The sequence below is a fragment of the Mus musculus genome, chromosome 5 (genome assembly GCF_000001635.26).
Source record: "Mus musculus strain C57BL/6J chromosome 5, GRCm38.p6 C57BL/6J".
NCBI classification, from domain to species: Eukaryota; Metazoa; Chordata; class Mammalia; order Rodentia; family Muridae; genus Mus; species Mus musculus.
The window spans coordinates 104427981-104451334 of record NC_000071.6 but is presented as its reverse complement, the minus strand read 5'-3'; the positions used below and the strand labels follow the sequence as shown (position 1 = coordinate 104451334).

General features: G+C 41.0%; 1 protein-coding gene across 5 annotated transcripts, besides 37 other annotated features; it reads right to left on the bottom strand.

Moving 5' to 3' along the window:
• Positions 1 to 10281: 10281 nt before the first annotated feature.
• Positions 10282 to 16224, bottom strand: Spp1 (secreted phosphoprotein 1). Of its 5 annotated transcripts, none has more exons than NM_001204201.1 (8): positions 16087 to 16224; positions 14893 to 14960; positions 14759 to 14794; positions 14432 to 14434; positions 13600 to 13680; positions 13068 to 13109; positions 11789 to 12070; positions 10282 to 11106 (listed from the first exon to the last, which is right to left on the bottom strand). In NM_001204201.1, exons 1-8 carry the CDS (start codon positions 16118 to 16120, stop codon positions 10717 to 10719), a joined length of 936 nt encoding a protein of 311 aa, NP_001191130.1. In that variant the 5' UTR covers positions 16121 to 16224; the 3' UTR covers positions 10282 to 10716. The 5 variants fall into 5 exon arrangements, with proteins under 5 accessions (NP_001191130.1, NP_001191132.1, NP_001191131.1 ...); NM_001204203.1 differs by having other exon boundaries at positions 16139 to 16224; NM_001204202.1 differs by lacking the exon at positions 14432 to 14434.
• Positions 15123 to 15442: an enhancer, noted in NCBI's record as "i-opn enhancer; +796 to +863". NCBI's record gives the evidence for it as "EXISTENCE:reporter gene assay evidence [ECO:0000049][PMID:9649510]".
• Positions 15123 to 21742: a biological region, named in NCBI's record as "Spp1 5' regulatory region". NCBI's record gives its function as "regulatory_interactions: Spp1".
• Positions 15337 to 15373: an enhancer, noted in NCBI's record as "O oligo; contains PORE site". NCBI's record gives its function as "functions as an enhancer when multimerized" and the evidence as "EXISTENCE:reporter gene assay evidence [ECO:0000049][PMID:9649510]".
• Positions 15337 to 15373: a protein binding site, noted in NCBI's record as "O oligo". NCBI's record gives the evidence for it as "EXISTENCE:protein binding evidence [ECO:0000024][PMID:9649510]".
• Positions 15337 to 15373: a protein binding site, noted in NCBI's record as "O oligo". NCBI's record gives the evidence for it as "EXISTENCE:protein binding evidence [ECO:0000024][PMID:9649510]".
• Positions 15337 to 15373: a protein binding site, noted in NCBI's record as "O oligo". NCBI's record gives the evidence for it as "EXISTENCE:protein binding evidence [ECO:0000024][PMID:9649510]".
• Positions 15374 to 15402: a protein binding site, noted in NCBI's record as "S oligo". NCBI's record gives its function as "antagonizes activation of enhancer activity by Pou5f1/Oct4" and the evidence as "EXISTENCE:protein binding evidence [ECO:0000024][PMID:9649510]".
• Positions 16138 to 17128: a promoter, noted in NCBI's record as "-910 to +79 promoter; PstI/StyI fragment". NCBI's record gives its function as "drives expression in bone" and the evidence as "EXISTENCE:reporter gene assay evidence [ECO:0000049][PMID:2175918]".
• Positions 16179 to 17659: a promoter, noted in NCBI's record as "-1454 to +5 promoter fragment". NCBI's record gives the evidence for it as "EXISTENCE:reporter gene assay evidence [ECO:0000049][PMID:19131315]".
• Positions 16202 to 21742: a promoter, noted in NCBI's record as "OPN 5.5 promoter construct". NCBI's record gives its function as "drives expression in bone, cartilage, kidney, placenta, and mammary" and the evidence as "EXISTENCE:transgenic organism evidence [ECO:0001131][PMID:14753740]".
• Positions 16215 to 16246: a protein binding site, noted in NCBI's record as "GLI 1 site". NCBI's record gives the evidence for it as "EXISTENCE:protein binding evidence [ECO:0000024][PMID:11719506]".
• Positions 16239 to 16244: a TATA box. NCBI's record gives the evidence for it as "EXISTENCE:motif similarity evidence [ECO:0000028][PMID:2055467]".
• Positions 16242 to 16273: a protein binding site, noted in NCBI's record as "ERRE; -56 to -24". NCBI's record gives its function as "negative regulation of promoter activity" and the evidence as "EXISTENCE:protein binding evidence [ECO:0000024][PMID:18234909]".
• Positions 16254 to 16300: an enhancer, noted in NCBI's record as "-83 to -37 fragment; includes SBE element that mediates BMP activation (PMID:11120606)". NCBI's record gives its function as "mediates induction by bone morphogenetic protein and glucose" and the evidence as "EXISTENCE:reporter gene assay evidence [ECO:0000049][PMID:8798445, PMID:12200434]".
• Positions 16255 to 16289: a protein binding site, noted in NCBI's record as "-72 to -38". NCBI's record gives the evidence for it as "EXISTENCE:protein binding evidence [ECO:0000024][PMID:8798445]".
• Positions 16266 to 16270: a CAAT signal. NCBI's record gives the evidence for it as "COORDINATES:motif similarity evidence [ECO:0000028][PMID:2055467]".
• Positions 16282 to 16302: a protein binding site, noted in NCBI's record as "-85 to -65". NCBI's record gives its function as "mediates positive regulation of promoter activity by glucose" and the evidence as "EXISTENCE:protein binding evidence [ECO:0000024][PMID:12200434]".
• Positions 16283 to 16297: a protein binding site, noted in NCBI's record as "-80 to -65; TRE site". NCBI's record gives its function as "mediates positive regulation of promoter activity by glucose and okadaic acid; antagonized by Lxr/Nr1h3" and the evidence as "DESCRIPTION:protein binding evidence [ECO:0000024][PMID:12200434, PMID:12210726, PMID:15790955]".
• Positions 16318 to 16340: a protein binding site, noted in NCBI's record as "probe A for ETS site". NCBI's record gives the evidence for it as "EXISTENCE:protein binding evidence [ECO:0000024][PMID:9794229, PMID:16670084]".
• Positions 16338 to 16362: a protein binding site, noted in NCBI's record as "probe B for AML3 site". NCBI's record gives its function as "positive regulation of promoter activity; dimerizes with Ets1" and the evidence as "EXISTENCE:protein binding evidence [ECO:0000024][PMID:9794229, PMID:16670084]".
• Positions 16398 to 16422: a protein binding site, noted in NCBI's record as "OPN-5 site". NCBI's record gives its function as "negative regulation of BMP and Smad1-induced prmoter activity; heterodimerizes with Smad6; BMP signaling and Smad1" and the evidence as "EXISTENCE:protein binding evidence [ECO:0000024][PMID:10722652, PMID:10224145]".
• Positions 16398 to 16447: a protein binding site, noted in NCBI's record as "SBE". NCBI's record gives its function as "mediates activation of promoter activity" and the evidence as "EXISTENCE:protein binding evidence [ECO:0000024][PMID:11042172]".
• Positions 16398 to 16447: a protein binding site, noted in NCBI's record as "SBE". NCBI's record gives its function as "negative regulation of promoter activity; heterodimerizes with Smad6" and the evidence as "EXISTENCE:protein binding evidence [ECO:0000024][PMID:10722652, PMID:11042172]".
• Positions 16400 to 16428: a protein binding site, noted in NCBI's record as "-174 to -202". NCBI's record gives its function as "mediates activation of promoter through nitric oxide" and the evidence as "EXISTENCE:protein binding evidence [ECO:0000024][PMID:15972688]".
• Positions 16400 to 16428: a protein binding site, noted in NCBI's record as "-174 to -202". NCBI's record gives its function as "negative regulation of promoter activity; inhibited by nitric oxide" and the evidence as "EXISTENCE:protein binding evidence [ECO:0000024][PMID:14722087]".
• Positions 16467 to 16496: a protein binding site, noted in NCBI's record as "NFAT site 3". NCBI's record gives the evidence for it as "EXISTENCE:protein binding evidence [ECO:0000024][PMID:19965778]".
• Positions 16781 to 16789: a protein binding site, noted in NCBI's record as "SFRE3". NCBI's record gives its function as "mediates positive regulation by estrogen" and the evidence as "EXISTENCE:protein binding evidence [ECO:0000024][PMID:10428965]".
• Positions 16896 to 16917: a protein binding site, noted in NCBI's record as "OSE2". NCBI's record gives its function as "positive regulation of promoter activity" and the evidence as "EXISTENCE:protein binding evidence [ECO:0000024][PMID:9182762]".
• Positions 16918 to 16926: an enhancer, noted in NCBI's record as "SFRE-S2". NCBI's record gives its function as "estrogen-stimulated enhancer when multimerized" and the evidence as "EXISTENCE:reporter gene assay evidence [ECO:0000049][PMID:10428965]".
• Positions 16918 to 16926: a protein binding site, noted in NCBI's record as "SFRE2". NCBI's record gives its function as "mediates positive regulation by estrogen" and the evidence as "EXISTENCE:protein binding evidence [ECO:0000024][PMID:10428965]".
• Positions 16918 to 16926: a protein binding site, noted in NCBI's record as "SFRE2". NCBI's record gives its function as "positive regulation of promoter activity" and the evidence as "EXISTENCE:protein binding evidence [ECO:0000024][PMID:9869301]".
• Positions 16931 to 16958: an enhancer, noted in NCBI's record as "RAE (ras-Activated Enhancer)". NCBI's record gives the evidence for it as "EXISTENCE:reporter gene assay evidence [ECO:0000049][PMID:7799957]".
• Positions 16941 to 16958: a protein binding site, noted in NCBI's record as "S1 element". NCBI's record gives its function as "mediates vitamin D-induction of promoter activity; antagonized by estrogen-related receptors" and the evidence as "EXISTENCE:protein binding evidence [ECO:0000024][PMID:14988426]".
• Positions 16946 to 16954: a protein binding site, noted in NCBI's record as "SFRE1". NCBI's record gives its function as "mediates positive regulation by estrogen" and the evidence as "EXISTENCE:protein binding evidence [ECO:0000024][PMID:10428965]".
• Positions 16946 to 16954: a protein binding site, noted in NCBI's record as "SFRE1". NCBI's record gives its function as "positive regulation of promoter activity" and the evidence as "EXISTENCE:protein binding evidence [ECO:0000024][PMID:9869301]".
• Positions 16956 to 16979: a protein binding site, noted in NCBI's record as "VDRE". NCBI's record gives its function as "positive regulation of promoter activity" and the evidence as "EXISTENCE:protein binding evidence [ECO:0000024][PMID:2175918]".
• Positions 17608 to 17622: a transcriptional cis regulatory region, noted in NCBI's record as "GRE". NCBI's record gives its function as "mediates induction by phosphate and glucocorticoid agonists" and the evidence as "EXISTENCE:site-directed mutagenesis evidence [ECO:0005528][PMID:19131315]".

Here is a 23354-nt window from a genome sequence, read left to right as displayed (position 1 = left end):
ATTCCATACTGCTGTTCATCACCAAGGAAGTCAGGACTGGACCTCAAACAGGTCAGGAAGCAGGAGCTGATGTAGAGGCCATGGAGGGATGCTCTTTACTGGCTTGCTTCCCCTGGCTTGCTTAGCTTGCTTCTTATAGAACCCAAGACTCCAGCCCAGGAATGGCACTACCCACAATGGACCCTCCCACCCTTGATCACTAATTGAGAAAATGCCTTATGGTTGGATCTCATGGAGGCATTTCCTCAACTGAAGCTCCTTTCTCTGTGATAACTCCAGCTTGTGTCAAGTTGACACACAAAATCAGCCAGTACACCTATATTGGGTCCTACCTGGTTAAGGTGTAGAGTTAAAATGTACATTTTCATACATTGTTGCATGTTGTTTTCTACCATTCTGCCTAAGATCTTTGTGCACAGGTTTATAAGAGTTATGGGTTTTCAGTATCATTTTGTGCATGTGTGTGAGTGTGCCATGAATGTACACAGCTGTGTGTGTGTGCCCGAGTGTGTTGTCTATGTCTTTGTCTGGATTTGATGTGAGAGTAAAACTTGTCTTATAAAATCAGCTGGACAGAATTTCCTCCTCTTCCGCTTTCTGTAAGCAAAGGAGAAAAATGTGTGCTAGTTCTTTGAATGTTTGGTACCATTTTCCAGTATAGTTGTCTGGATCAGGAGTTTCTTTTTCAGGAGTTTTGAGTTACAGGTTCAGTGATTATCAGGCGGCCCCAGCTGACAACACAACTGAGTTTTGTTGTCAAACCTCAGAGTCAAAAGCCTTTGGAAAGCTGTTTGGTTTCTTCTCTATTAACACAGGAGCACAAAGTTGTTCATATTGAATTTGTTTTGTTTGCTTGTTTTATTTTATTTTATTTTATTTTATTTTTTTTTTTTTGTGAAGCACCTGGGGGTCCTAGAAGTCACTTTGTAGACCAGGCTGGCCTCAAACTTGTAGATCCACCTACCTCCCAAGTACTGGATTAAAGGCGTGGACCACCACTGCCCGGCTTATATTTGTCTTTCAGACGATGTAACAAAGTCCCACAAACAGAATGATGTAAAAAACTATAGAAATATTTTGTCTTGTCTTCTGGACGCCAGGAGTCTGAAACTGTAAGACCCCGAATCTGGGCCTCCGCTCAAGTCCCGGGATAAGCTGGCCGGCAGCCCAATGAGAGAAAACCACACCTGATGCAAACTGCAAGAAGTTTTATTATCAACTAGCTGAGGACAAACTCCTTCTGCCCTACAGGGCAGGGGAGTTCGACCCCCAGCGGTAATAGTAGGGGGCTTTTTAAGGAAACGTGAGGAATTGGGAGGAGTTGGGAGGAGAGTTGGCCACAGCTCCTCTGGGGGGTGGGGAGGAGCTATAGCTCCTCTCCAGCGTCTATCTCTGTGTCCTTAGCACAGGGAGTCAAGCAAGTGCCTGACTAGGTCTTTTTACAATTATTAATTACAATCTCTGGTTTGTAAGGTATAGAAATAAAAAGGCTTTTTGCTGGCTATAGAGAACAAAGAGCTTCTTTCTGGCTGTATTTTTAGAGATCAGGGAAAACAAGCTTGGGGGAATGTTTTAGGGGCTTTACCTTTCAGGGAGAAACGCTCTAAATCAGGGTCTCACAAAACCAGCACAGTGTCAGTGGGGGGCATGTTTCCATGGAAATCAGCAGAGGGGATTCTTCTCCTCCTCTCTGGCTTCTGGGATATCACTATGTGATGGCTCCATCCTCGAATATAAGGTTTTCTTATAAGGTTACAGCCACACTCTACTTCCCTGTGGCCTCATTTTAATTAAACGAATTATATGTGCAGTGACTTTGCACCTTGAGATATTGGATATTGAACCCAATGCATATATCTTGGTGGACGCTTCATTTCACCACACCAGCTTTTCCTTGTTCCCTTTAAGAAGCAGAAGGGCGGGTGTGATCACTCCTGTTTGTTTCCTGACGGCAACAATGTGTCCTCTCAGTTTTTGCCAGTGCTTGTCTTCCTAGAGCATTTTTAAGTAATATACTTGATATAGCTGGGGTTGTTACCAAGAGCCCTGTGTATATATGACAAGCAGTCTATAGCCCCAGGTATTTGTCCAGAAGAAAGAACACTGTTTATTCACTGTTTATTGTGTCCTGTTGATCACCTGTTTCCATTTTCATCGGCCACACTCTTATCTTTGGTGTTTCTTCTCCCTGCAGTGGGTTTGCTTCTAGCTTCTTGGAGTAGGGACTCAGATCACTGTTTGACCCTTAACGGAGGGAGACAGTGTGCTTCTGCTTCTGACTGCATTCCTTATGACATCACTACTTTATCTTTGCAGGTCTCCATCTGGCCGCACTCTGTGTGACATCATTACTCTATCTCCACCTCTGTCTGAGTCTGAAAGTGATGCAGGGTGAAAGGGAAGTGTCTTAGTTTGGATTTGGAATAAGGCCTCTGTTCCTGTTTATCCTCACCTTTCAGAGTGTAGATGTATCATTTCCATGCAAAGCTTGGGGAGATTTATTTAACAGTATCCAGATAATAATTCCAAAGTAGACCTCAACATAGGTGGCTTTGGTACTGTAACTATAAGACCCCTGAAACTGGGGAGACTTCTGCTCAAGTCCCGGGATGAGCTGGCCGGCACCCCAATAGCCACATCTGATGCAAAACTGCAAGAGGCTTTATTATCAGCTAGCTGAGGACAAACTCCTTTTGCCTTGCAGGGCAGGGGAGTTCGACCCTGAGAGGTAACAGTAGGGGACTTTTAAAGGATAAAGTGAGGAATTGGGAGGAGTTGGGAGGAGGAGTTGGGAGGAGTTGGGAGGAGTTTGGCTACAGCTCTTCTCTGGCGGGTGTCCTTGGTAAAATTACAAGGTATGAGGAGTGGGGAGTGAGTTGTAGCTCTTCTTTGTGGAGTTTATCTCCGTGTCCTTGGCACAGGGAGCCAGGCAAGCTCCTGGCTAGGTCTTTTTACAATTATCGCATCTCTGGTTGTAAGGTATAGAAACAAAAAGGCTTTTTTTGCTGGCTATAGAGAACAAAGAGCTTCTTTCTGGCTGTATTTTTAGAGATCAGGGAAAACAAGCTTGGGGGAATGTTTTAGGGGCTTTACCTTTCAGGGAGAAACGCTTAAAGTCGGGGTCTCGCATAACTCCATTAGGATCTTACCCTTAGGTGTGTGCCTTTAGTTCTGCTCCACATTCTTTGTCTTCGTGGCACCTAGCTTATTCATCTTTCATTGTGACAGGTGAGATTCTGCCATCTCAGCTTTTAAAATCAATTTACCTGTAAGGTCTTATCTCTACTTGAATGTGTCTGTGTGGAGGGCATAAGGTCCAATCTCTACATGAATGTGTGTATGTGTGGAGGGTGTAATGCCCTATGTCTATGTGAATGTGTGTTTGTGTGGAGGGCATAAGGTCCTATCTCTACATGAATGTGTGTTTGTGTGGAGGGTAGATCTGAAGAGTAAACCTAGGATCTTGCATATCTGGGTAAGATAAAGCTTTGAACACCGTATTTTATCACAGTAGGAAGGATGTGTTAGGGTAAGATAAAGCTTTGAACACCGTATTTTATCACAGTAGGAAGGATGTGTTAGTGAATTTAATTTGAACGCTAGGTGAAAATGAAGACCATTGTAATTTTCTGTTAGGAGCAACCTCTTTCTCTCAGCACTGTTGTGCGATGTTGACACGAACCACTTCTCATGCATTGAGCCTAGCACTCAGCAGTGGTCATTCCTGGAGTCCATTTTTCTGTTGTGATTTAGGAAATGGCTTTCTTTCTCTTTTTTTTTTTCCAAAATATTTTATTTTATGTATGTCAGTATACTGTAGCTGTCTTTGACACATAGAAGAGGCATGAGATCCCATTGCAGATGGCTGTGAGCCACCATGTGGCTGCTGGGATTTGAACTAAGGACCTTTGGAAGAGCAGCCAGTGCTCTTAACCACTGAGCCACCTCTCCAGCTCTGAAATGGCTTTCTAACTGTGTCATTCTTTCTTCACATTTTGTTAGTTGAGTTTACCTGTTAGGAAGTGTTTATCTTCTTTTATTCTCAGTGTGTTTTAGTATTGTGGCAAAAGGGTAGACAGACAGACAAACAAACAAACAAAAACAGAACAGAAAAAGCAAAACAGAACAGAACAAAACAAAAACAAAAAACCATAAAAACTGTATGAAAATGAATATATTTGAAAGAAGCCCTTTCCCTCTGGGCTTCACACAACAAAACATGCCCATGGAAAGCCCCTGTTTTTCAAAGGTACGACAATTGAGTGGGGGGTGGGGTTGGGGGTGGGGGTGGGTTCCCCAGTGGAGGAATTGGAGAAGGGACTGAAGGAGATGAGGGGGTTTGCAGTCCCATGGAGGGAGCAACAGTATCAACAGGCCAGACCCCCCACCCAGAACTCCTGGGGACTGGACCACCAACCAAAAAGTACACGTGGAGGGTCCCATGCCACTGACCACATATGTGGCAGAGGATGGCCTTGTTGGATGTCAGTGGAAGGAGAGGCCCTTGGGCCTGAGAGTGTTTGATGCCCCATGTAGAGGAACAGTAGGGCAAAGAGACAAGAGTGGGTGGGTGGGTGGGGGAGCATCCTCATAGAGGTGGGGGGTGAGGGTGGGATAGGGGGCTTCTGAAGGGGAGACCTAGAAAGGGGAAAACACTTGAAATGTAAATAAAGAAAATATCAAAAAAAACCTTCTAAAAATAAAATAAAATGTGCTCTCTCTCTCGTGCGCACACACACACACACACACACACACACACACACACACACAAATTAGCCTTTTCCCAGTGATTTTGTCCAGCTATCAGCTTAGCATTCCTTTTCTAAATCCATCACCCTTTGGTCGGTGATCCTGGAGCTGGATCCTGCAACACACTTGCTCTGCCAACTGGCACAATGACACTTTGTCAGTAGAGGGCACTGGAGGGACACTGCAGAACTAACTAGCTCTGTCTGTCCCTGGTGTCCTTGTTCTTAAAGCAAGACTGGTTGCCTCTTAGATACGGCATCCAGCAGTGCGCACTGGAGCACCCACCCCCAGACACCCTGCCAGCCTCAGTGTGCTGAAGCCCTTCTGCCAGCAGACTGTTAGCTTCAGCCCACCAGCTGCCAACCAGTCCAGAAAAAACCCTGAGTAAACTTTTCTGCTCATCTGCTGGGCTGCAGCTACAACCTTTCTAATGAAGACTTTTAGGGAAGAGAACCTTCTTTGCAAATTGTTCCTTATATGGGTATTCCCATTCCTATGGCTATCATTAAGACTAAGTTCTGTCTTTTATTAACACCTTCTTTCTGGTAATTAATTTTTGGTATAACAGTCTCCCTGTACAAATGGGTTGTGTGATTTCTACCCCCTGCATAAGCCCTGTATAATGGAGAAACAGAATGGTCTTTAATTGTACCAGAATTCAAAGTTCTGATTGTGGGGTTAAGTTGATGATGCCCTTGAATTTCAGCATGTGCTGACAGGAAACAGGCTGCTTGCATTCTATGGTACGTGGGGATGACACAATTAACTTGTGATTGTTAGGGGTTGGCTGTGATGGCAAGAGAAGTGAATACACCAAGAAGTTATGAGTCGCTTCAGTTAACCATGGATGTCACAGTGATAAGGGGTTGTAGTCTTATACCCTAAGTGGCATTCCACACCATCTCTACCGTACAGTAATCTCCACATGAGTCTGGGCTATGTCTGACCTTAATATTTTGTTTCATGGATGTTTAGGTACCAGTACTACAATGCTTTTAGAGAGTGTGTATGTATGTGTGTGTGTGTCTGTGTGCATTAGAGGAGGAGATAAGGAAGGCAAATTCTTCCTTACTTCTGTTGCTTCCTTCTAGAATTTTTCATTATATTTTTATGTGTTATTTTCCACATCAACAAAAATTAGCCTTCATAGTCCTAGGGGAAACATTTAGTTTTATTTATTTATAGGATTTATTTTTTGTGTGTGTGTCTATGTATGTGTGCTTGCATGTGTTTATGTGTACCATGCATGCGCAGTGCTTTCAGAAGCCAAGAGAGGTTGAGTCATGAAACATTGTGAGTCGCCTCAGTGGTCTCGGTTCTGGGAACCGAACCCAGGTCCCTAGTTTTGTTTTTTATTGAAATAATATTCTATTTTATATTACTCGGAGGAAATCAACATATTTTGGGATTTATAAGTCCCATACAAAGAAATGCCACCTCTCTGTTCAATCATATCATTTTATCATTTTTCCCTCCTTTCTTTCTTTCTTTCTTTCTTTCTTTCTTTCTTTCTTTCTTTCTTTCTTTCTCTCTCTCTCTCTCTCTCTCTCTCTCTCTCTCTCTTTCTTTCTTTCCTTCCTTCCTTCCCCTAAACCTTTCCTATGCTACCTCTCTGTCTCTTTCTTTGTCCCTGCCCCTCTCTCTCTCTTGCTCTCTCGCTCTCTCTTCCTCCCTCCCTTCTTCTCCAACTCATGGCTTGTTGTTATAAATGAGTGTTATCTCTCTCTCTCTCTCTCTCTCTCTCTCTCTCTCTCTCTCTCTGTGTGTGTATTCCTAAATATATAAATACAGCCTCCTCAGTTGCTATAATGTTAATTGTATGTATGGTTTCAAGGCTAACCACCTAATATTGAATGACTCAAGGGCTCTTCTCTGGGGACGATGATCTCTCCTGCTTTCTGTGTTCCTTAGTTACATGTAGTTCTTTGGTTAGCATTTAGGGGCCATGAGATTCCCCCTCCCGTGTTATCGTGTCTGTCTGAGGGTGTTGCCAGTGTTCAGGGCTTGTTTAGGCAACCATGCTGATGAGAGTTCATGGGTACAGCTTCCCTGACGACACCTTCTTACAGCAGATTTCCTGGTGCTCCAGTTATTGCAATCTTTCTCTCCTCTCTTCCTCTGTTGGGAGCTATTAAGACAACTCTCGATCTCTAAATTGGGCCTCCCCCCCCCAGAAGAAAAAAGGGGTCAAAAGCGGGCCACCGACTCATGGATTCCGAGAACTATGGGATGTTCCAGCCCTGGGTCATCACTGCTCTCCTGACCACACCCTGACACTACCAAATTCCTGCTTCCCTGTGTAGCTGTCAAAAGAAAGAATTTCTATTGCCCCCCCTTCCCATAAGTACTTCTCCTTTTGCTTGTATTGCCCTACCCCTCCCACTGATAAATACCTCTCCTTTTGCTTGTATTGCCCTACCCATCCCACTGATAATTTATCTGTACTTCCCCTTTTGCTTGTGCATTTAAGCCTTGGACCTTTCTCAATACATCGGGGTCTTGATACAGCTTCAGAACGGTTTCCGTGTCGTTATTCGTACAAGACCCTCGTCTCTCTCTACCCCCCATTTGGTTATTAGGAGGAGGTCCCCTCGAGATCCTCGAATAACTGGACCTGCTGGACGGGTCATTCCTCCATGATCCCTGAGCCTTAGGTACAAGAATTGCATTATAGATGTATCAGCTGAGACTGGGTACCACACAGTCACAGGCATTGTTTTGCATTTTTGTAAGTTGTGGTTTTTTTATAGTGGTCTTCATCTGTACCCAGGAAGATGTTTCTTTGATGGGAAGTTAGATTTGTAATTATCTGTGGGTTTAAGAACACATAGTTAGAATGTTCTTAGGGATTGTGTTGGTTTAGTAAAGTAGCAGGTGTAGGTTACCCCTCAAGATCCATGACTTCACTAGTCCTGTTTAACTGGTTAAGTTTCTAGTATTGAGCAGGATTTACTTCTGTGTGAGTAGGCCTTCGGTCTAAGTAGAGAGCTATTTGTTACTGTCAACATATGCTCACTACTAGTTCACCCTTAGTGATATTGTGCCACACTGGTTGTTATTTTAGTTCACAGGCTGCTACGACTACTCCAGTGCAGTCTACTTGGTAGGCCTAAAGCCTGAAAGTAGTCATGAGGCAATGGGTTTCATGGAAACAGCCTCCTGGAACCTTGGCATTCTCATAGCCCATATACTCAAAACCTGTCCCTGCGTTAGTCTGGTGTTTGGATCCGTGTGCTCTCTTTCAGTATTATTATTATAAGTACCTTTAAGGATTGATTTTTGACATAGCTAAGCCTCTATCAGTGTTCCAATGTCCTAGAAAATCCTTGAAGCCAACTCTGAGCTTGGAATTCAGTAAGAAAGTTATCTATTCAGTAACATTCAAATTCACTTCTAGTAGAGACAGTGAAACTAATTAGGCATTACTATTTACTGGAACAGAGCTAGGAAAGCTCAGGGCTAGTCTGCATAGCAATTACTTAGGACAATAGCTGAGTCACACCCAAACACAGATATACACAATGGCCTAGGAAATAGGTGGGTTGTCGCTTGAAAGAGTAGAAGGGAATTTCCCTGGTGCAGGTTTCTTCACTGGGCCCAGAGGACTAGCATAATCAGGTATTTACTAAAGAACTCCTGGTGGTGGGTTTAACAATAGACTAGGGTTGCATCAGGCCATTCACCTGGCTCCAGTGTTCAGCTGATCTTTTTAAGTGGTAAATGTGGCCTGGCTCCCACCATCTTTTGATGTATGCATTCTTTTTGTTTTGTGTCAGTGTAAACTTGGCGGATGTGTTTGCCTAAATTTCTTGTTTTTCTTCTGTATTAAAAGTCTGGTGTTCGTTTGGACAAAATACATTCATATCCAGCACACTCTCTCGTGTCTGTGTCTGTCAGTTCTTGCCAACTCCACGTCCACCTGCCAGAGCCCCTGATTCCCATGGATTGAGGGGGGCCGACTGAACCTGGTCCGTGGCAACAGGCCATCATGGCTTTGCATGACATTGCTTCTGTCCCTTGGAAGCTTGCATGGTACCTTCTGGCTTAAGAGCCAGTCCTTAGGGAGGAGGTTTTCAGGTTAGATCCAGCCCAACTGTCTGGGTCCTATGTCTGAAGTGCATGGTGTCCTCCAAAATAGGGACTTTTTTATCTTCAACCGTTGGAAGGAAACCAAGGGCCACAGCAATAACCTATAATGTTTTTGTTTGTTTGTTTGTTTTGTTGGGTGTGTGGGGGGTGTCCCTTGGACCATCCAGACCAATAACTCAAAGGAAGTTTCTTGCGCTTAGGCTTGAGGATTTGATAGTCTGTAGCTCTCACGGAGAGCATCGTCAGCCCAGATGGGAAATTTTCACTTAATCTAACTCTCTCTCCTCTCTCTCTCTCTTTCTCTCTCTCTCTCTCTCTCTCTCTCTCTCTCTCTCTCTCTCCCTCCCTCCAGGTGTGTGTCTGTATGTGTACATGTGTATGTTTGTGTGCATATGTGTGTCTGTATGTGTCATGTGTGTATATTTGTATGTGTGTGTTTGTGTGTATGTCTGTGTGTGTGTGTGCATTACATATAATTTTATGAAGGTAGATAGTAATAGGATTCTTTATAACCTTTGCAGACATCCTCACTGGTATTATACCTACTTCCTTCTGGATTTATCTCAGCCCCTCCCTAATCACTGTAGCCTGGCATCCATGTCCCTATTACTCCCCAACATTCCATTTCCCTCTTTACTTTCCTGGTTTCTGCAGTGACTCCAGACTATGCATTTACATCTGAAGCCTTGAAGCTAGGAGCCACAGATAGGCACCCATAACATTCATTTCTCTTGGTCTGGATCACCCCTCAATACTTTCTTTTCTAGTCTCATTCACCTACTTGCAAATCTCATGATTTAACTTTTCCTTTAAAGCTGAACAGCATCCTATATACTGTATATTTGTGCCATATTTTCATTATTCATTTGTCAGTTGAAGGATATTTAGATTGTTTCCATGATTTCTAAAAGGGAAATCTAGTTCTAAAGACTAAAGTCACATGTGGCACTACAATATTTCTGAAAGTTCATATTTGGATGAAACTGAGAACGTTGGTTTTCAATTGAAACACACACACCACACACACACACACACACACACACACACACACACACACACACACAGAAGCACGCACACATTCTTACCTAAGAATTACTAGAATAGCTAGAAGACAGACACAAGGTTCTATTAGGGCAAGAAAGCCACACATTTACTGAGCAAAGATGATAGAAAACATAAACAATCAACTTCTAATTCCATTCAAGTTTCAAGCTTTTGCTCGCTCATATATTAATTAGTATATGTCATACTTAGGTGAGAATATTTCCTGAGGGAGCCTTGTAGGTTCTGGCTGCTGTCAACTCCCGGGTAATCTGTGTTCCTCTGACCATTAAAACCCTAAATGGCTTTAATTAAACTGGGCATGTCCATTGAAATGGTTATATTTTAGACATTACAAAATAATTTTGAGAAACTAATAAAGAATAATTGACACCACCAGACTCCTTACATTCGTTACAAGATTTATTCACACCAACAAAAAAAATAATCACAACAAAATATATGCTAATTATAAAACTAAAAGGGTATAGTGATATAGACTGTTACAGTTTCTCTTTTAATTCTGCTTGTTTCAGTAAATTTGCTTGTTTCTACATACATTTTATTCATAAAAGAATAACAATCATTAAAATGCAGTGGCCGTTTGCATTTCTTGTACAGGAAGAACAGAAGCAAAGTGCAGAAGCTTTTGGTTACAACGGTGTTTGCATGAAACAACAGACTAAGCTAAGAGCCCAAAATATTACCTCTCTTTCTCTACATACATATATCCACTGAACTGAGAAATGAGCAGTTAGTATTCCTGCTTAACCCTCACTAACACTTTTTCTTGTTTTTACTAAATGCAAAGTAAGGAACTGTGTTTTTGCCTCTTCTTTAGTTGACCTCAGAAGATGAACTCTCTAATTCATGAGAAATTCGGAATTTCAGATACCTATCATCTTCCTTACTCTTAGGGTCTAGGACTAGCTTGTCCTTGTGGCTGTGAAACTTGTGGCTCTGATGTTCCAGGCTGGCTTTGGAACTTGCTTGACTATCGATCACATCCGACTGATCGGCACTCTCCTGGCTCTCTTTGGAATGCTCAAGTCTGTGTGTTTCCAGACTTGGTTCATCCAGCTGACTTGACTCATGGCTGCCCTTTCCGTTGTTGTCCTGATCAGAGGGCATGCTCAGAAGCTGGGCAACAGGGATGACATCGAGGGACTCCTTAGACTCACCGCTCTTCATGTGAGAGGTGAGGTCCTCATCTGTGGCATCAGGATACTGAATCAAGAACAAATTGAAGAATTATATAAACAGACAGGAACAAGAGCATCATAATGCTTTGATCTCTAACTTTTAGGTCAAACTGTACTGAATATTTTTAAAATTTTGACTGAAGAAAAATAATATTAGTGTGTACTTTATATTTCACCAGTCAGCTTCATATCAATCATTTCTGGTTTAATAGGGATATCATCTTTGTGTGTGTTAAAACCTATAAGGTTCTATCTCTGATGAAAAGGCATTGAGCGTTAAAGTTAAACTGAACAGTAACGCCAAGGCTAAGTCTAAGCCGGACTAAGTTCATTGTAACAGTGACTTTACAATTCCTCTTACCCACTTAGCTTCCATTATATATGACTGTTTTCTATATATGGCCATTATTTTTAACATATAATTGCTATTTTCCAAAGTAGCTATTTAATAACATAAATTGCTCTTAAATATTGCTAAGACTTTGAATATGGAAAGATGACATTGTGTGCGATAGGTAAAATTAAAAAGACATCACACACACTTTTAAACAGGACCATTAAAAAAAAAAAGCTCTGTATTCAAAGGTCATACAGTAGATTTCATATAAATGTACAGTGCTTGATGAAGAGTGAGTGAATCTGCAGACTCTGGTTTCCTAGAAGTGAGATCAAGCCATAGCCCTTCAACATGTCTGTTCATCATTTACCTGTTCATCAGAAACCTGGAAACTCCTAGACTTTGACCTCAGTCCATAAGCCAAGCTATCACCTCGGCCGTTGGGGACATCGACTGTAGGGACGATTGGAGTGAAAGTGTCTGCTTGTGTACTAGCAGTGACGGTCTCATCAGACTCATCCGAATGGTGAGATTCGTCAGATTCATCCGAGTCCACAGAATCCTCGCTCTCTGCATGGTCTCCATCGTCATCATCATCGTCATCATCGTCGTCCATGTGGTCATGGCTTTCATTGGAATTGCTTGGAAGAGTCTAAATCACAAAGCAAGTTGGCTCAGTAAATTAGCGCTTGGGTTTTAGACTACAATAGCTTCGTTGAAACATTTTAATTGAATTTCAAAGTCTTTGTGTTTACATTACATTCTATGGTTTTAAGCTAATGAAATGGGCCTCTTGTTTGCTTTTTAACACACAAACAAATGAAATAACATTCTGAGGCACTTTTTTTGTCTTTTAAATAAAATATCACTTTCTTAGATATTTTCAAGTCAAACTTAAAAGTAAAACATTCATATTGATAACACATATTTCCTTGTAAATAGTATACATTATTAATTTACTAAATTCAAAAAATTGCTAGATTGAGTTTCTTTAATCTGAAACATAGTTCCCTAAGACATCAGATCATCTGTATATTAATATAAAGATCAAAATCTATAATTGCCTCCCTGTTGTCAAAGGTAGTTAAGAAATGGCTCTGTTATACATGGGTGTACAAACTGTAGCCAAAATCCATACAGTGAACTAGAGATTAAAATCTATTAATCTACAAATCTACAAAAGTTATGGTTCTTTTGATCTAGTTTTTCTTATCATAAATTGTCTCTATGTTAAATTTAATCTTGAGGGAAATTTTTATTTATTTAGTCAGCAAATAGGGAAAGAACACTTATTAAATAATCTTTAATATTATCAACATGAACACTTTAAAGTATCTTGGCTTGGCTAAGCATTGATGATATAGTCATCAAATATTAGTTAAAATACTGTAAACTTCTTTTCGTATTTTCATATTTTACAAGAGGCTTAAAGTTTCAAATAGCAGGCACGAGTAGGCACTTTCTGTAACACTAAACTTCTCTGAAGAGCCTGTGTATTTTGGTGATGAATGAACACAGAGCCCCTCTAAGCAAGTTTTTGAATGGAGATTTACTTGGATACTTTCTAAGGGACTGACAATCTGAAGAAAATGATGTGGTGGCTTCCTCGGTGTCTCTAAAAATAGGTCTCAGTGAATGTGAGAACTTACTTCTTGCTTAAAGTCATCCTTTTCTTCAGAGGACACAGCATTCTGAAAAAAGGAAGGTCACATATCAGTACACAACATACATGATCAGTTGCTTAATTCTAAAGTTACCCTTTTCATCCTAATGCAGGTGTCATGTTTCAGCCTGCCAGATGATACAATAGATACAAAGGCTACAATGGATGCAAACTATCCATTGGTCCTCTAGACACTCACTTCTAAGCAAGAAGCTCCGGCTACCTAGCCTGTGTGGCTTGATTAGTAGCTGCTCATTAGCAGTTTAGGGTTTTGTTCATTTATTGTTTGTTTACTTTAATTTTTGTGTGTAACTGTTTTGCTTGCATGCGTAGTAGTGTTCCATGTATCTGCCGAGCCCCAAGGAGATCAGAGGACTACAACAGACCCCTGGAATGGAGTTAAAGAAGAATGTGAACTGATATCTAGGTTCTGGGAACTGAACCTGGGTCCTCTGTAAGAACAGCTCTGCCATCAATCCAGCCCAGCTGTTCAGTTTTGAGAAATTAAAACACAATACCTGTGGCGCAAGGAGATTCTGCTTCTGAGATGGGTCAGGCACCAGCCATGTGGCTATAGGATCTGGGTGCAGGCTGTAAAGCTATTTCAAAAAAAAAAAAAAAAGTATGCATTTGCTATTATTAAAAAAAGAAACACAGAGCTCTGTAAGCCATAACCTTAACATGAACAACGAGTGCTTATCTTTAGGAGTATATTCTTAAAGGCTTTTTAAATATTTTCTTCTGCTCCTACATCGCTGAAATTCTAGAAAACTGACTTTTGAGCTTTTCGGCTACATCCTAAATCCCATTTGATGACTTATACTGTTACTTCTTTTTAAAATGCATCCTTGTATTTAAAAATATTTCTCTTGTGACATTTTAAAGTACTAGTTATGGTCTCTCTTTCCTGTATGGAAATGTTAATTCTCCCATCTTGTTATTGTAGTTGAGCACCCATGTTCTCCAGACTGTTGGAAGACAGGCAGCCCCACCACCAGCTCACACATTCTGTGCACAAGTGCTTCCCTGACTGTCTTCGCTGAGCAATGAAACTGCAATGACGCTCTACACTTGGACCTGAACTCTGTGTGCCTTTTTGTCCAAGCACAGGGTCTGTGTTACACCAGCATATTCTTACCTATGTGGAGGCACAGGTATGCCAATGCTGCTGGTCTTATGTTGAAACATGTAAAGGTACTGGTTTGGTTTTCATTCTCATTTAGGAAAATGTGATCTAAAGTCAGCTAATAGATCCAAACAGCACAAATGGACTTTTCTTTTCAAGATGGACTTGGATGGTATTGTAAATATCATAGTCATATGATCAGCTCCAGCTGACATCTGAGTGACCTTCTAAAGTCAGCCTGCAGGATTTTCCAAGCATGCTGACTCAGGAAAGAACCAGTCACTCAAGGTCCTGTGACCTGCTTTATGTAAGTAGCAATTGTCTAGAACATGCTTTTATTATATTAAAAATCTAATTATAAGAGAATCTGTTTATTAAAAACAATGGCCGATTTGGTACTGTCTCTGTCTAAAATACATAGTAAGTACTTTGAAATACTCAGGTCTAATTATATAGATGAATAAAATGGCAACAAAAAATTGCTGTTCCTAGCAACCTTTGCGACGCTGGCGAACATTCTTCAGTTAAATGATCAACCCGGAGGTGCTTACCTTCTCCTCTGAGCTGCCAGAATCAGTCACTTTCACCTTTAAAACAGAAAAGTGACAAGGAAATGCGTGTGAGTGTGCTAAAGCTAAAATTCATTTGTTTTCAAGAATTCTCTCTAAGATTCAGCTGTACTCACCGGGAGGGAGGAGGCAATGCCAAACAGGCAAAAGCAAATCACTGCCAATCTCATGGTCGTAGTTAGTCCTGCAACATATTTTATGAGGCACAGTTGATGTCTTGTCAGGTTCAAACACACTCTTGGCACCACTAGATCACCACCAAGTCACCAATAATTTATGGAATCTTTCTACATCTCAGAGAAAATTTCAGTGAGTCAATATTTGTGTGCCTTTTCTACCTCTCCACCTCTCATCCTTAGCAAGGAAAAGGGCAATTTCACAACTCTATTCATCCAAACTTTACGTCTGGAGTCTCAGAGCTTATGCCCCCACTATCTGATGTCTCTAGAGCTCCACACCAAGATTTGTTTCACAGTAATCGAGTAATTAAAGCAACGAACTACCATGAGAGTACTTTCTGCAAGGAAGAAAAAGAGAAAATAGAATGATAAAAGAAAATTGCTTTTTCCATTTGCATTTCAAATGTGATTTTAACTTACATTATACAAAGCTGAAAGAAACAAAGATATCTTTGAATTTGAGTAAGATGTTCTATTTGGACTAATAATAATAATAATAACAACAACAATAATAATAATAATAAAAATAAAACACTGAGAGCAGGCAACAGCTTTTCTGTGCATGTTGATGAGTCTGTGTTATCACACAGGGACCTTAGTGAAAACTGTAAAAGCCAAGTGCAGAAGCGAGAAATTAAGGAAGGTTCTCTTTTGAAGTGAGACAGTTTTCTAAAAATAACTGTATCTGGTTTATATTAATATAGAGGATCCTCCTTTACTGGTCTCCACAGTCATCCAGCCACTTTAAAATGATGCAGACATTTGTTCCAAAGATACATAGAACTTTACAATGTGTGTGTGACAGGAGAGAGAGGGAGAGAGGGAGAGAGGGAGAGAGAGAGAGAGGAGGGAGAGAGAGAGGAAGAGAGAGGAGGGAGAGAGAGAGGAGGGAGAGAGGGAGAGAGAGGAAGAGAGAGAGGGAGAGAAAGAGAGAAAGAGAGAGAGAGATTACTAGCAGATCTCTCTCTCTCCTTTAGAGGACCAACTAGATTTATTTTAACTTCTACATCCAACTGGCTTTGAAAATACCGGGAAACCTGCAATGTACCTGACCAGCTTATTCAAAAAGACCAGAACAGCACGAGTCTGACTAACAAATACGACTGTTGAAAGAATGTTCTCTGGACTCACCCTCAGAATTCAGCCAGGAGAACTGCAGCCTCATGGGCCACTGCAGGCTTACCTTGGCTGGTTTCCTCCGAGAATGCCTGCCGCAGAAGACTGCAAACCCAAGCAAGGATGCTTCTTCAGTGTGAGCTGCTGGTGGCTCAGACCTCCCAGAATTTAAATGCTGGTCCAGACAGTCTCCACCAATCAGGAGGTGGAGTGATGTGTCATGAGGTTTTTGCCACTACCCGGCCCACCTGCTCCTACACTTCCTCCTCTGGTTTTGTGGTTAAAAAAAAAAAAAAGGAAGAAAAGGAAACACACACAAAGCATTACTGATGAACGATGTCATTAACTACCCTTTTCATTTATAGACTGCATTTAGAATCCCGGAAGAGCATCAGGGATCCATAAGGAAAGGAAGAGTAGATCACCCTCACAGAGACTTTGTTTATAGTTACTGAATTAGTAGAAAAACATCAATGGGGATGAAAGGTATGGATTCTCCTATCTAAGTTACAGATAAAGGCCACATGGATACACAATTTGATTCTCTCAGACTTACTTAAATCTAGAAAACTGCTGTCTCGGCAGAACTTTCAGACCCTCCCTTTTGCCTTTGTATTCGGTAGCTTAGGTTGGCCGGGCCACAGTGGCTCTGTTTTGTACTCCGGAAGATCACCATGAATTTGAGGCTAGCCTCGGCTCCATACTGTGTTCCAGGTCAGTTGGGGCAACAGAAAGTGAGACCCTCTCACAAAAGAAACAAAACCTCACAACAAAACGAAACAAAGTAACAACTCAGTTTTGACACTTGAGCTATGCAGCCGCTTGCTCTTTGTGCAAACCACACAGTGACCCTGAATTCCTCTCCTGCCTCCACTGACCTTTAGAGACGTGAACCTCGTGAACCTTGTTGCTCTGTTGGAGCAGCTGGGAGTGATGGTTCTGATGCTATCTAAACTATAATGGCCATATAGAGCAGAAGAGGTGGTTACTCCAGATAGAGCCCGCCTAAGCAAGCAGTTTGTGAGACTGGAATGCTTGCTGGGTGGGGAAGCTGCAGGAGCCAGACTGCCTTTCAGTCCTTCTGTAAGCAGTGCCAGGTGTGACCTTGGGCAAGTCACTTAGTCTATCTACAGGACAATGGATTAGTGTAAGTGCAGTTGATAGCACTTCACATTTTGCAATGCTCCTTCCCCCACATGTTAAAGAACGTGTATATTTTAACTATTACAGAAATCTTCAGCAGAGGCAAGGAGCTGAAATTTGTAATGCCTTTGAATTGATCTTTAAGCTGTACACGTTAAAGGGTTCTCTGAATATTTTTTTAAAGACACAGCTTATATTTCTGAATTATCTTTTTTGAGTTTTATTTCCTGGAATATATAAGGTTGGCTACTTAAAAAGATTTTAAAATTTGTATTAACAAAACGTTACTGAATAGTTAAGAGGTATTCAAATGAGATAAAATTATAGGTGAAGCAGACTTCTTTAAATATTTAATACTGCCCTGCAGTTACTTCCTTTCTTTTCCCGAAATGGAGAACACAGGCTTATTACCTTACATCTCCAATGTAAGAGGCATGCAGAAATTGAGATTAAAGTTAAGTCAAACCTTTGTTGTATTAGATATTAGTGCTACTTGCCAAACCCTGCTTTTAATATGAATATAGGTTAAGTAATCTTCTACAGAGTTAGAGTAAGTAGCACAAAACTGTTTTGAGCATTTGGGTTATCTCTTGATAGATGTGTTCTAAATGAATTAATATTATTACTTTGAAGGTCCTTAGCACACACTTTATTAAGATGACTCCTATGACTATCAAATATAAATCACACAGGTTTTTAACGTTGTAAAAACAGACTCCTTATTTCTTTTAAAAGAAAAAAACCTAACAACAAGCGTTTTTGCCCTTTAAGCACAACACCCACTGGAGTTTGTGTTTTCAGTGTTGTTCAGGGAAATTCCACAAATCCTAAGGCAGCAAGCCGTCCACAGGGTTTCACTGCAGTTTACTCTGCGCCCACAGGAATGATTCAACACGAATTAGGGAGGTATAGGAATAGATTTTGCTGGAGCTGCGCCACCTCGAGCTGAACCATATGACCCCTCCAGGACTCCTTTTCATTCTAACTCCCAAGTGCCACACGATGGCAGCATTTCTAGAAAGGGCAACAGACAGCCCTCAAAGGCTTCGAAGATTTTCTGAATGCATCCTTAGAGGCCGACTGTATGCACCCTGTTTCCCAGAATGCCGAGTAAGGAAGTATTTCTCAGCAATGACCCAGTTGGCAACCAGGGCCAGGGACCCTGAGAACCGAAGCACCTCTGTCCCGCTCTGTTGATGCCTTCAGCAATCCCATTGCGACAGGACTGTCTGCTTCCCTCTTCCTACACTCATACCAGCGACCTTGAGGATGAGGCTTTGCACTGGGAGCAATTCTGCAAAGCAGAGGACAAAACGCTCTTCTAACTCGAGGAGGCACGCGCTTTTGCTTTCCGAATCCAACTATGCTGCTGACATTTTCCCTGAGTGGGAATTTGTAGTTGTTTAGAATTCACACATTAAACAATTTAAATGCAGCACTGTTAGTTAGCTCTTGTATTTCTAAGTCTCAGGCTCAGCTAACAGTTGGTAGATAGGAGCAAGAGTTTAAAATGCCCAAATTCTTTGTAAATCTTGTCAGTGGAAATAAAGAAGTTTAGTTGCAAAGGGTAATTTGTGATCTTAAAATGTAAATACTGTAAGAAGTTAGATAGAAACATAAAGAATATTGTTGTTCTCTTGTTTACATAAAAATTCCCACATCACTGGAAAAGTTAAATGCTTAATGCCACTTAAGTTGACATTCACCTTATCTGGAAGTTTGTAATAGTACAGTTGTAATAGTACAGCTTTCTCAGTTACATATATTCATTTTGTCCCCAAATAAAGATTCAGATGTCTTGGAATTGTCTTGCCAGCATAACTAACCTGTCAGGAGTTTAGTCTATGGAAAGGAGACATTATTCACTAAAGGGTGAGATTTTTAGATTCAGACATGAAAATAGTATTAAGAAATAATATAAATTCTTTTATCCCATTGTTAAATGCCATAGACAACAAAATCCACCTCCGAGAAGGTGGTCATATAGAAGGTGGTCGTATAGAAGTTGGTCTTATCTTATAGAAGGTGGTCTTACATGAGTAATCATTAATTTTAAACTAAAACAAATGAAAAAAATTGACCTTAAAGCCCAGGATATGTTACAGAGGGGGAAAAAACCCTCACTGAATTGATGTCTTTAATTTATATGTTTTAGGGCACAGAAAGGTTTCACTGTGATATTCATGCATGTATATGATTACACATTTTTATTCTTTCTCCCCAGACTTTCCTTTCCCTCTTTCTCTTGTCACCTTTTGTTGGCCCCCCAAGGAGTCTTCCCTTCTGCTTGCATAATAAGTAACATCAAGTCTATCACTCTCCATCTTATCTCACTGCTTCCTTCAGACTTCTTTCTCTTCTCTCACGGTCATACACACACACACACACACACACACACACAAATACGTACACACAGATACATAGACACAGACACATAGACACACAGACCCATAGACACCCACACATGCACACACATGCATACACATGCACACATACACAGGCACACACACAAACGCGTACACACAGATACACACACAGACATACACACACAGACACACACAAATACGTACACACAGACACATAGACACACACACACACACATACAAGGCACTGGTGCACTGTGAATAGTATTGCAGGAAATATGAGCTGAAGATACTTCTGTGTTGTGTTAACTTGAGCATATAGCATATCTGTGTCATGTGGTCTTTCTACTTTTAGGGGTTTTTGCTTATTTTCATTTTTGAGATAGCATTTCTCTGTGCAACAGTCCAGGCTGTCCTGGAACTTGCTTTGTCAAGCAGGATGCCTTCAAGCAAGCTCAGACCTACACCTCTCTGTCTCCCTAGTGCTGGGATTAAAGGCATGCACACCACCTTGCCTAAGTTAATACACTGCAGACACGCCACCTTGCCCTCCTAGATTGCTTGTTTTAGAAAGTCCCATGCTGATTGCTGATTCCTACAGTGGAGTGATTAAACTCATTTATGCTCCCAGCTGTGTATGAAGGAGCCCTCCTCCTTATTCCTTATTAGTACTTCACTATCTCTCTCTTCCCCCACTGTCTCCTTCTAACTCCCTCCTTCCCTTCCTCTTCTTTCTCCTCTCCTTCTTCCTTTTCCTCCTTCCCTTCCTCCTCTTCCTCCTCTTCCTCTTTCTCTATTCCTCTTCTTCCCTTACTCCTTTCGACTTTCCTCTTCCCTACCCTTCTCCTCTCCCTCCTCTCCTTCCTCCTCTTCCTCCTCTCCTTCCTCCTCTCCCTCCCCTACATCTCCTCTTCCTGTTTCTCCCCTATTCCTCTTTTCCCTTACTCCTTCTGTCTTTCTTCTCTACCCCTCCTCCTCCTCCCCTTCCTCCTCCTCTACTTCTCCACATCCTTCTTCCTAACAGTGCTTAGGACTGAACCCAAGGAACTAGAGCCATCCAACCTTCTCTTCTGATTGGCTTCCTGTTCTACACTGAAACAGTCTCATGCTCTACTACTGAGATACAGTTCCACTTTCTAATATTTATGTATGTATGTGTGTATGTATGTATGTATGTATGTGTCATTATTCATAATGGGGACACATTAACGTTCTTCATGTTGAAGTCCCCTTAAAGTAGATTTATTTTCTCAAATGATATATTCCTATACTGACGGGTTGAATACTCGTGAAAATGAAATGACATTTGAAACTCGTGTAGCCACTGGGGTTAAGGAAGTGTGGTTGAGAAGGAAACTGTGGGATGTGGACAGCAAGGGTCATAGTCAACATCTTCTACCCAAACTGTCACTTAAAGAGCATTGTGGGATTTGACCGGAAAGGAAGTCCCCCTTCTCATCCAGCATCCAACATAGGCGCAGAGAACTTCACACCTATAGCAACAGTGAGGCGGGCTCTGGTGAATACAGAGATTCTGAAGAGAGAAGTCTCTGCTTCAGAAAAGAAGATAGCAGCCGCAGGCTCTCATTTGTGCAGACATCCAACTGGATCAATAAGAAATAATGACAGATGTTTTGCAGAATGAATAAAGGGACAAAAACATTCTATGAAATCAATTTAAGAGAATACTTGTTAAAACTTGATGTTTAAGTAATCTTTGGTAGATAATCCATGGTAAGTTAATATAAGAATGTGATCATTTTAGTGTAGAACGACAACAACAACAACAACAAAAAAGAGAAAGAGACAAAATCTGGACCCCAGGAAAGAGGCTAAGGTGGATATTTTCAAGGTCCACCTACCCTAGAGGCATTTTCTTGTTTGCTGTTGAGGGATGCTTACGTTAATATCCTCTCCCCATACAAATACAGGACATAAATAATTGCAGCACAAGTTTGATTTTTTTCTTTAATGTTTGAATCATTAATATAATATAAATTCTATGATGTGTTTCTGTAGGTTACATGTCAGAATTCATTCAGTGAATGAATAAATTAATCTTCTATCATAAAATGTCTGTCATTTCTATGCAGCACTGGTGATTCCTGAAAGATTTTTTTCTGTTGCTTTCATAAAGCCCCATCTTCACCATCTTTTCTGGATCCCATGGAAAAGAACTCTCAGTTTCTCCCATTTCCTAGAGGATCCTGGGAAATTCCTCCACTGGTTCGTTTCTTGACAGTATTGATCTGGATTATTTCAAAGTCGGTTTCAGCTCTAAAGTTCTATGATTTTGTGTTTCTTTTAAGTTTCTGAAAAATACAATATTGACTTTATAACAGGGGGAACATTTAGGTCACCAGAATAAACTGCAGCTAGATCCAGACGTTCAAATTGAAGAGTAAATTCTGACACAAAGAGTCACTAGTAGACCAGTAGTCAGCAAGAAGCTGAAAAGCTGAGATATTTATTCGAGATAAAATATCATGCATGCTTGCTTGTACTTTAAATGGAGATAAAGTTAAATGAACTATACTATACTATAATACTATTAAAAAAAAAATCAAGCTGGGCATGGTAGTGCATGCCTTTAATCCCAGCACTTGGGAGGCAGAGGCAGGCAGATTTCTGAGTTTGAGGCCAGCCTGGTCTACAAAGTGAGTTCCAGGACAGCCAGGACTACACAGAGAAACCCTGTCTTGAAAAACCAAAGAAACCCTGTCTTGAAAAACCAAAAAAACCAAAAAACCAAAAAACCAAAAAACCAAAAAAACCAAAAAACCAAAAAACCAAAAAAACTAAAAAACCAAAAAAACCAAAAAACCAAAAAAACCAAACCCCCCCCCCAAAAATCAAACTGTGTTTTTATTTCATTTAACATTTCTCTCTGTGTGTATGTGTATGTGTGTGTGTGTGTGTATGTGTGTGTGTACGCACACACATGTGTGAAGTGCATGTGGAGGCCAGAGGTCACATGTGGGTGTTGTTCCTTACGGCTGTCATTTCTTTACTCACTTAGCCATCAACCATATTTTTAAAAGCATGAAATCACTCTCAACAAATGACTTTACTGTTAGTCTCCCATGTGCTGGAAACTATGCTCTGACTTCCCACAATATAGATTTTCTACAGGCGTTTCTCAATGTGGGTCAGATTCTGTTGTCTCATGAGTAGGAGGCTGGAACCAAAGAGGCTGGCCTGTTTCTTTCCTGGAAAGGGAGTCTGTGGCTTCGGGGGCAGCTTTACTGCTGATCAGATGAGGCCTCTGCAGCTGACCACGACCCCAGCTGTTTTTAGATCTTGCTTTCTTCACTCCCCACCTCCCTCTGCGTCTCCAAGCCCTCATGGATGTTCAGATAATCCTTTAATTTCACTTTGCATCCCGTGAAGTTGTTGGGGCGTCACACAGGATGAAATTTATTGCCAGTGCTGAGATCTCTACCCATGGCACCCTTAAAACAATTTACATTGTTTCTTTGTAAATATTTCCATGTAATCACAAGGCTCTCAGCATTTACTTCTTTCTGTGGTAAGAAGTAAGAGCAACCCCAAACCTACCTTTGCTTGTTCAAAACTGAGATATTCAAAATAATAATTACAATGCTGACAGGTTTACATCTTTTAAGGGACTCATGTATCGGACATTTTTTTAGATTGTGCATTAAATCAAAAGTCCTAACCACTATCTTAATTTGCATGATAATTTGAGTTTTTTTTTTCCCCCAGATTCTTATACTAGAAGCTCAGTTCTATCTCCATCCTGTCTATTGGTGAGGT

What these genes read in the sequence shown, in the direction of transcription:
- Spp1 (NM_001204201.1), bottom strand. Translation starts at nt 16,120, where the DNA reads ATGAGGCTGCAGTTCTCCTGGCTGAATTCTGAGG. An exon ending in CTCCTGGCTGAATTCTGAGG is followed by an intron (nt 14,961 to 16,086) that starts GTGAGTCCAGAG and finishes AATATGTTGCAG; the next exon opens with GACTAACTACGACCATGAGA. An exon ending in GCATTGCCTCCTCCCTCCCG is followed by an intron (nt 14,795 to 14,892) that starts GTGAGTACAGCT and finishes TCTGTTTTAAAG; the next exon opens with GTGAAAGTGACTGATTCTGG.